This window comes from Benincasa hispida, chromosome 12, assembly GCF_009727055.1.
Source record: "Benincasa hispida cultivar B227 chromosome 12, ASM972705v1, whole genome shotgun sequence".
NCBI lineage: Eukaryota > Viridiplantae > Streptophyta > Magnoliopsida > Cucurbitales > Cucurbitaceae > Benincasa > Benincasa hispida.
The window spans coordinates 20,286,696-20,296,790 of record NC_052360.1 but is presented as its reverse complement, the minus strand read 5'-3'; the positions used below and the strand labels follow the sequence as shown (position 1 = coordinate 20,296,790).

The 10,095-nt window shown below is 35.8% G+C and overlaps 1 protein-coding gene across 4 annotated transcripts; it reads right to left on the bottom strand.

Moving 5' to 3' along the window:
• Positions 1–2,140: 2,140 nt before the first annotated feature.
• On the bottom strand, positions 2,141–9,875 carry LOC120067016. 4 transcript variants are annotated; one of them, XM_039018383.1, is made up of 16 exons: positions 9,485–9,875; positions 8,622–8,672; positions 8,305–8,541; positions 7,818–7,916; positions 7,646–7,701; positions 7,319–7,430; positions 5,912–6,091; positions 5,301–5,558; positions 4,914–5,126; positions 4,610–4,780; positions 4,394–4,519; positions 3,988–4,299; positions 3,786–3,884; positions 3,159–3,661; positions 3,004–3,036; positions 2,141–2,516 (listed from the first exon to the last, which is right to left on the bottom strand). In XM_039018383.1, coding segments are annotated over exons 1-16 (2,568 nt in total). In that variant the 5' UTR covers positions 9,602–9,875; the 3' UTR covers positions 2,141–2,515. The 4 variants fall into 4 exon arrangements, with proteins under 4 accessions (XP_038874311.1, XP_038874307.1, XP_038874308.1 ...); XM_039018379.1 differs by having other exon boundaries at positions 4,610–4,813; positions 9,485–9,874; XM_039018380.1 differs by having other exon boundaries at positions 4,610–4,813; positions 8,305–8,535; positions 9,485–9,874.
• Positions 9,876–10,095: the final 220 nt, after the last annotated feature.

Here is a 10,095-nt window from a genome sequence, read left to right as displayed (position 1 = left end):
CAAATTTTAAATTTTACTTTATAAAATTATGAAACTACATGCAACACATTTCAAATTTATTCTAAATTAACTTACATTACAAGAAATCGGATGAAACTATGAATTTTCACGTGCATTGCACGTGTCTTTTAACTAGTACTATCTAAAAGGGGTTATGGGGGAGAAACTTTTGATTTTCCCTTTTTACTCTCTTTTACGTGATGGCCATAAGGTTATCTTAGATATTTTGATATTTAAATCATTAAAAATCACATTTTATCTCTATTAACTATCTTAAGTTAAATAAAGGAAATTTCATTTTTAAAAAATCTATGAGATTTTTCAGTACAACAAATGTCAATTACCATTAAACTAAACTCATTTTAACATTTAAGTTAAACCTTTAGTTTCTATTAGGTATCTCCTTTTCCTCTTTTTTTTTTTTTGGGGGGGGGGGGGTTTAATTTTTATTATTTTAACTTACTACCTTAGATTGTAAATTTGTTTTTTTCCAACATTGTTAAAATCATTTTTTTATAACTACCCTATATTTGTCACTTCTTTTTAAAAACACATTATTCTTGAACCTAACCTTTATAAATTTGTTTAAGATTTCTCATTTGTATGCAAGAAAAACAAGAAAAGTAAAGTAAAATCTTTTACCAAATATTCAAATTCTTGTTTCTCCTAAACTGTGTGAATAAGAGAATAATCTTCTTCTCTTATATGTTGATTTGTGTTGTGAGGGTCTACTATGTTTCCGACCATTTCTTCTATTTTGTTTGTTTAATCTTCCACTCAGTAAAACTTTGCAATTTGACTTTCTAATTTTAACTTCCATCCAATTGACGAGTTGCAATATTTTCGGGATTGAGATATAATATTCAAACTTCCATTGAAGTGTGCAATAATTAATAATGGTATTAGAATCTTTGACCTATTAAAGACGAACATTATGTTTTTTGATTCTTGGTTGATTTCAAACTAATTTTGTATATTTGTTAATGCAATTTGAAGAAGCTGCAACTGATATAGACACTACATTATTTTTCATACTTGGAGAAGACATGCCATAATTTAGATTTTGGTAAAGTTGAATTGTATGTGTACGTATGAGAATCACCGGCCACAATGGAGAAAAAAGAGAGAAGAAAATGGAAGGATGGAGAAGGGGAAGGGGGAAGGGACGAGGATGATTCCATTGGAGACGAGAAGAAAAATGTCCGAGAAGATTTGAGGGAGAGAAATAATAGAAAAAGTTCTAAAAAAATGTGTCATCTAAATATAGAAAATTTATAAAAAAAATAACTCATTTAAGATGTGACACTTCAACTTGTCACGTCATTTTTCCGTTAGTCAACAATAGTCAAATTAATTAGGAACTATTTAGAATTTTGATAAAAAAAAATTAACTAGGTGAGAAAAATTCTCCCATAGGAAGTTCCTGATCCTCGTGGAAACTCCATTGATGATTTCCTCATCGTTGAGTTTCTCGAGATGAAGAGCTTCTTCTCAGACAAATTGAGATATTAGGATAGACAGAAGAGTAGTCGATCTGCTCAATCACCATGGCATTTTCAAGAAATTCAGATAAGGGAATTTGTTTACTCTTCAAATCTTGGCCATAATCGATGGTTGGAGCTAGCCAAAAATAAATACACAAGGGGAAAAAAAGAACTTTGGTAACGGCAGGTTCACAAAAGTTTTAACAAAAGACTTGATTATTGCTACTTTCAAAGTATAGGGAGTATTGGAACCAAATTGTTAGTTTGATTAAATTAAAAAAAAAAGGTTCGGCGACCAATATTGATCATTATTAACCTATTTATCATGCTACAAATTTATGCAACAATATTGAATTGTATTCCGACTTGAAAGAGCTAAGATCAATGTAATGATTGTCACAAGCTTTTAAGTTTTAAAGGGTAACAATATCAGGGTCCGTCTTCCCGATAAGTTTAGTAGATTAGATAAAATCACTTCATTCATTCATTTTGGTTAAACGTTCAATCTCCACCCTGCATTTGATGGGGGAGAGAGAGAGAGGAAAAAAAAAAGCCATGTGGAAGAAAAGCATGTCATCTAAGCAATCCTCAAGGAAAAGTGAGCGACACTGAAGACATTAGACACTAATTATGAGCAAATCCAATTAACAAAAAAGTAGGGAAATGCAAGCCAGAAACCCTTAGGAATCTGATGAATGCCGGTTTATAGACCACAGAGATCGAGTATGAACTATCAGATTCACAGTTATGATCATCATTCGTTTGAATAAAAAATCAGAATGAGACATCTGATGAGTCAGTGTCATTGGAACACACCCCTAAAAATAACCCCAAAAAAAACGAAGAAAATACAAATAAACTAAAAGGAGAGAAAAAAAATCAGCTGACAAGTACGATTGGAGAAATTACAGATAACCAACTGATCATTCAAATCTGGACGATTTTCTGGTTCAACGTCTCAGTATTATCTGATCCCTTCCTCCAGGGCAGGGCCCCCATTGAGCCATAAGATTAGCACTTTTCATATAATCTCTGGAAAATCCACAGAAAAGGGAATCCTCCATGAATATCAACTAAGAAAATTCAAATAATACCCCAAAGTCAAGAATAGATACTATTCTTTTCCCCCCAAAGAACAAACTTCTTGTTGGACCAAAAAGGTTTAAAAGGGAGCTAAAGAGAAAATTCAAAAAATACCGCTATGGTAAGAATAGTTACTATTGCCCAGGAGAGGAAGGGTTAGTGCATGAACATTCAGAACAGTCTATCAAAACACGTAACAATGTGCATTCTTATAAACACTAACCACATCTTGATTAAAACAGTTGAGCATCTCAACCAACTCAAGAAAATCACTACCAGAAAGATGATGATGATGATAGTGATAATTCCAAAAATCTTTTGCCCCTTGTCAATTTTCATCTCAACATGAACAAAAACAGGCACAAATGCAGATTTGCATACAAAAGAAAGTTTAGGGAAACCCCCACTAAAATTCCAATCAAACAAGAATACTTACTATCTTCTTGAAGGCAACGAAGCAGCAGCCATCCTGTCACAGCACATACAAATTAAGCTCATTAAACTTATGCTCAATCATTCATGATCAAGAGATATTGAGCAAAAGAATATTGACCGTAGAGTCCACAAGCTCTAGATGGTTTAGAATGATACCTGCCCTGATGTTTCCCAGAAAAATTGGCACTAGACCTCCCATCAGTTGAAGGTAGGCTTTGACTGCTCCCACTTGATGTTCTATCAAGAGCAGCCCCATTTTCAAAACCTAAAAACACAGATGATTCACCAGGCTTGGCTTCTAAGACATTACTATCCTTTGATCTTGTAAAAAGTTTCACGTTCAATAGACCTCCACCAGCAGTCGAATGAAAACCATTTTTAGGTTGATTCTTCATTTGTGTGCCCTGGGGAGAATCCTTGGCCATATTTGAAGTAAAAACAGAAGTCTTCTCGGCTTTCATGTTTCTTGAATCAGCAGATGGAATCCTCTTTGACCGATTAGTATGAGCCATTGGGGTCATAGCAACAGAAGGCAAGTGTGATGAATAATGAGATGAAGCTGCAGCTGCAGCGGCAACCTTAGCAAAAGCTGCAGTAGCTGCTATTGTCTTCTGTGCTCCTTCACGAAGTTGAATATAATCGCCCTCAATCACAAATAACTGATCACAAATTACAATTAATTAATTAACTTTTGTTTTAAAAAAATTGGTTTTACAGCCGAATAAACTGCTAGAAAAACAAAATCATTTAATAATATGGCATCAAAGTTCTGGAGAATCTCACTTCTGGATGACCAGCTACAAAGTCTTCAAGCTTACCATACTTCTTCTCATAATCACGCCAGTGTAAAGGTGCAAGCATCTTGCACAGCCTATTTGGCAGCTGCTTTTGAAAGAGCAAATAGCTTCAGTTAAGAAAGGCCAACAAAATATTATTTTCTAGAAATAACACCCACTTTGATGAAAGTGTCAAACACAAAACTCACTGTCGAACTTATCTGAATTCTACCACCAGCTGGAATAGTGCGAACAATGCAAGCCAATAATGCTCTTTCATCAAGAAGGCCAGTTTCTGAGGTCTTCCCCACTATCATCGGAATTTTCAGCCCAGAAGAAACAAGAACTTCAGGTACAACCGCAACAGATCCAGAAGCATTGTTGATAGCCATTTCACTGACATTCACATTGTGAACAGAAGAAGAATCAGAGGTTAATGTACTGACAGCAGGACTTAATTTCCCCCCACTTAACCCTTGCTCCTCAAGAACTTGATCACCTGCACCCAAATCATTTTGATCCTGGACCAAACGAAGTATAACTTAAGTTAAATAAATTTTGAACCATATAAGCAATCACCAAGTAATAAAGGGAAGAAGGAACCGAAGGGTTCACCTTTTCATTGTTGTTCTGAATGGAAGTGGAACCAATCCTTAGAGCATCATGAAATTGGGAGGTAACATGTTGCAAGCTCCTATCAGGTTGGGGGGCAACTTGGTAACCTCTATCCACCGACTCAAGCTAAAAGAATATATGTATTGTCAAGATTGCAAACAAGACTAAGAAACCAGTAATTGATTATTCATTTGAAGTTTAACATATATAAAAGACCTGTGTTTCTCCAGAAGACAAGGAAAGCCCTGAATCAGGTTCTCTTCTCTTGCTGGTATGAACATCCAGATAATCTGGTTCATGAGCTTGCCCATTATCAGCCATTTCATACGGGTAATTAGTATTTGATGTCATCATGCTTTGAACATTTTGAGATGACTGAATTTCATTCTGAACAGAAACGTTGGAACCCTCTGAAACAATCTTGAGAAGATGCATAATATTTAATTTGCTTCCTACAATATGCAAAGAAGAAAAAAGAACACAGACACACACACACACACATATATCAATTGTCACTTACCTGTTCAGTCTGCCATGGTTGGATGGATGATATAGTTGGTAATGATGAAAAATGCCCCATGTGAGATTGAGGAACTTGGGATGGTACAGAATGAGGAACCCCTGGTTGATGCATCAAAAAAGGATGCAGAGCAGCCATCTGCCCAGGTGGAAGGTAGGGTGGCATCCCGAGAAGAGACGATGGAGCCATTGGAACACCGGATACATGGTCAGTCTAAAAACAAAGAAAGACCAGCCATATTATTAGAGAAGTCATCAATGTTTTTACAGGTGAATACTGTGGGAAGGGGATAGTTGTTCAAAATTATTTCTCCTTCGTTTATTATTGATCCATGTACAAACTTTTAAGATTAATAGTTGGACAGGGGAAGGACACACATAAGCCCACCTGGATAGATGAATTGCCAGTCAAATTAAAAGATTGAACATTTTCTGGATTCCCATTTGACAGTGCCCCATTATTTCCAGTTGAAGCTGCTCCACCTAATTGGTTACCATTGGTTTGTCCATATTGTGATACATCTTTAGAACTTGTCTGAGATATATTTGACTCGTCATTGTAAGTCCCACTTCTTTCCCTTGCATCAGCCAACTCGAGTTGGAGTTGTTGCAACGCATGCACGTGAAGTCTCTCCATCTCTGCAAACTAATATTTAAAAAGAAAGTAAGAATGACAATAATAATACTAACTACAATAAATTTTAAAGGAAATAAAATACAAATATGATCTAGGAATAATTAAGCAAACAGCCTCAGTGTGCTGCAATGGTTCCTGAATTAGAATTAAAATATTGTAGAATATGAAATTTGATATTCTAGAGGTCATTAATAACAAAGCTCGGAAATAGGAAATCTGAAAATACAGCAGAAGAATTCATAGATTTGACAACAAAATAAAATGATTTTGATGATCCAAGAAAAGAAAATGAAAAACGAATATAGTCATAATCGTAAGTATGTAAGCTATAATACTTAATCACAAAACCAAAGAGAACCAACCTGGCGCTGGCAACCAAGCCATAGCTGGTTATACTGCTCCGTACGTTCACGCAATTCAGCTTGTAAGGAATGGTTAGTAGTTGATTGCAAAGCATCCATTTCCTGGACACGAGCGATCCAAGCATGGGCTTCCCTCAGTTGTTCATCTTTGTACAAAATGGTTTCTTGAGCAATCCTATGCTGAATGATAGCAAACCATAAGATATTTATGAAGTTATGCAGTTGTTTTGTAATGTAACCATACACAATCATCCGAATGACAATATCAGGGGAAAACTGTTTGCAAATGGTCAATAGATAAAATTCATAAAGATGAGGAAATGCACCAAGAATGAATTAAAACAAAATAAAATGGGGAGAGAGAGAGAAGAACTGAAGAAGAAGATGAGGAAATGCACCAAGGGAGAACTCAAACAAGGAAGAAAAACATCCGAGGAGTAATTGAGGCAATGGATGTATTGTGATCACTAGACACTCCTCCTTAGCTGAAAAATCCACATGTCGAAAGGAGAAATTTTAAAATCAACATCCTCCCAATAAAAGGATTCAAATTGTCCATACCAAGAGCGAGCTCCAACAAGGAAGATATACAGCTGAGGCTTTAGAAGTTGACCAGAAGTGCCAATGAACTCATCCTTCGTAATGGACCAATATTTACAAGATTCACGAAATAAAGTACACCCCTTTAGCAGCAAATTTCTAGCTTGCCCAGAGATGAGAGGCAGAAACTACTTCATTGCATTAAGGACCATATTTATTGTACCTGCATTTATTACAAGTTTTCGCTCTAGCACATGTACTTGCTTTTATTTTTTTTATTTATTTATTTATTTATTTATTTATTTATTTATAATTATTATTATTGATAATAAATAATCACTTTCATTGAGGAAAAATGAAAGAATACAATAGCAACAAAAACAGCCCACGAAAAGGAGGACAACCCACCATAAGAAAGGACAGCAACTATGCGAAACCACTCCTATAGAATAGTTACACAAAGCCTTCGAATTTGAAGCCCACAGAGAGACATGATAATTTACTTGCTTTTATTTGTTTCTTTTGAAACTTTGCTGTATTGAATTAAACAAATATTCCAGCTTGTTCAACATCTCAGATAATATTTTCAAATTTCTGCAGTGTCAATACTTCTGAGGAACAAATACAAGTTCATAAACCAGAACACCCAACTTAATCCTACATTCTGAGGTGTTTTCTTAATCATATCAAAGAAATGAATAGAAAAAACTCTGTTTCTTCATCAAATAATACCTTGCAAGGAAGTTTAAAGAGAATAGTGAAAAGGAAGAGAGCTGATATCAAGAATGAAGTTTATTTTGAACTTGACCCCAGGAAGAACAGTTCGATCAAAAAATAAAATAAAAGACACCAGAAAAAGCAACAAACCTGCTCCTGTAACTCAAGAAGCTGCCGCTCTTTCTCATGGATGTGTTCTTGAAGTTCATGCATTTGTTTTATTTGCTGAGCTCTTTCAGCTTCAGAATGATCGCGTTCTCTCCTACAAAGGATATGCTTCTAACTTTCTTAACTTTATAACTTATTATGGCATGTTATAATACAAGTCCATAATATAAGAAACACCATTTATAGCAGAGACAACAAAAATGCAGATTGTAAATAATTGTACATCAATAAAATTAAAATACAATGGCAAAAAAGGTAAAATCAATGGCAAAAAAGGAAGAATTAAAGGACATCTACACAAAAAGTAACCTGTAAGTTGCTATTTCTTTATCTTGTTCCCGCAGAAGATCATCCTTGGCCCAAGCCTGTGAAGAAATTATAGAATAAGAAAGTTGGTGACCACTTCATTGTTCCCGCAGAAGATCATCGTTTTAAACATTTTTAGGCTAACAAATCAAGCATGAGGAAAAAAACAACAGACCGCTTCATTGTCTAATTTAATTGATTGCAATTCCCTATCTTTATCTTCTATTTTCCTTTCCAGTTCGTGAATAGTCTGGTCTCTTTCACATAGTTGTTCCTGCACAGCCACAAAATGTCTCATTTAAGTATCAAAGTAGTCCATCTAACCATGGTATCAGTAATCAATTCAAAAATAAGCTCATTTATTAATTTTCCCCTTTTTAGGATACGATAGTAGTATGAAATTAAACACAAAGTCTGTTAATTTCCACTTAAAAGTATTATGCACAAATCTTTAGTGGGATAAGTAGATATATAATGTCTCGAAACTCATTAGCCAAATCAATAACTTCTGACAATCAAACCAATTAACAATGCAACTGGCAAATGAATTTCTGAACCGTAAACGATATAGAAGATTAAAAAAATAAAAAGCAGCTAAAAATCGATTATAATAAGAGCTTCATCACACAACTTGTCCGAGCATCTATTTACAGAGTAAAAACCTGCATCTTGATGGCAGCATTATTGTGTTCTTTCATTTGAGCATCAAAACTCTTTTGCATTTGCAATATTTCTGATCTTGCAATAACTTGTGCTCTAAGTTCAATCTCCATATGTTGAAGATCCTCTCTTTGTCTAGCTACATCATTGAGCCGCCGCTGCAAAATATCATTATCTGGATTCCCATCTATTGAAATTGAACAGAAGTCAACATCAAGGGGTTCCCTTCCCTGCTGCACCTTGACATAGAGCAAATCATCTTCACTACAATGATTCATGAGGTTCTATAAATATAATTCCAATACCAGAACCTTCTTACCTCATATATAGTCCTTTCATCCGATTGTGTCAACTTTGATCTTTCCATTTCCTGCACATCAAATAGGCTTCAATTAAACTAATGAAGGTTAAACTCCCACGTGATGCTCCATATAATTGAACGGAAGTTTAGAAATTGAGGGAGGATATAAGCTAACTTCAGTATGATCGAGGTGGGGGGTATAGATGAATGCAATGTTCGATAAAATCTGAAAGAAAGCAAGCAATGAGAAAAATGAGACCATCTGCACACTACCACTCCTCTACTAAGAACACAATTCTATCAACATGAAGATACCTATTGAAATCAAACATAGCAGGGTACTCTCTTTGGCCCACTTTACGGTCCTTAATCACAATAATTTTTAGAGTTGCCGCTGCTTTTATATTAACCGACTGAAAGGATTCTCGTATCTTCACTTTTACATTTGGATTAAGGTTTATTTCCTTAAAACGCAAGACTCAAAACCATGCATGACTATATGCTGCACCTCATTTACCAAGCAGGAAGCAAGAGCAGACGCACTACTGTCCTAGTTCCAGACCAGACAATAAGATAAACTCAAAGCACGAAAGAAAAACTATGATGATATGCGAAGGCAACAAAAAAGAATATATCTATTATCAGTAAGAATAATTAACAGAACCAGTAGACAGATAAGATATTAAAATAAACAAAGATGTGCGTTCCTCTCCTAGTATAATTCGTCATGTGAAATATAAGCCCAACTGCCCAAGGCAAGAGAAAGAAAAAGAAACGTCAGCAGCAACAGGTACGTTGCTGTACATGTATCCCGATTTGTGGAGAAACGAAAAAAGAAGGCAGGCAATGCGAGAAACCCTTAAAAATGAGGAAAGCCCTACCTCATCGGCGGCATCTCGAGCGGAGTGATTGTCAGCAACGGCTCGCCATTCCTGGCGGGAGAGCTGGGGAGAATGCATGGTGAGAGAAGCACCACGCGCTGTGGCCGTGGCTTCCATAAAAGGATAAAAGAGTGCGTCAATGCTCCAAATCGGTGTGTGTCGGCCTCTGGGAATGTCCAGAAACCCTAGCTCCGGGGGGGTCGAAGGACACCCAGAGGAACTGGGAAGATGTGCGATGAGGCGCAGAGAAAAAAGATTGGGAATCAGGCAGTGGCTGATTTGGAGGGCTGGAAACACACTGAGTAAGAGAAGGAAGAAGGCGACGAGAGAAAGGAGAGGGGCGAAAGGAAGGCCAGCGACGACAGGAGGAGTCAATTTATTTTGGGAAAAGAGGTTTTTTAGGAATTTTCATTTTTATTGTGGGTCAAAGTTCAAACTGTGATTTTTGCAATCTAAACCTTCTTACACAAAACAGTCTTCGTCTTTGCTCTCTCGTCCCTCCCACCAAAAATTGGTGAAAAATATCTCTATCCACTCTTTTCCTCTCTAATTTATTTTAAAGATAATATCTATTTTTAATATCCAAAAAAGGAAAATCAAACTTTAATTAA

Excerpts from the sequence above, each read along its gene's own strand:
- LOC120067016 (XM_039018379.1), bottom strand. The coding sequence starts at position 9,601 with ATGGAAGCCACGGCCACAGCGCGTGGTGCTTCTCTCACCATGCATTCT. Across the intron at positions 4,520-4,609 it reads TGTCTTCTGGAGAAACACAG|CTTGAGTCGGTGGATAGAGG; the intron begins GTCTTTTATATA and ends ATATTCTTTTAG. Across the intron at positions 3,662-3,785 it reads TTGTAGCTGGTCATCCAGAA|TTATTTGTGATTGAGGGCGA; the intron begins GTGAGATTCTCC and ends ATTTGTGATCAG.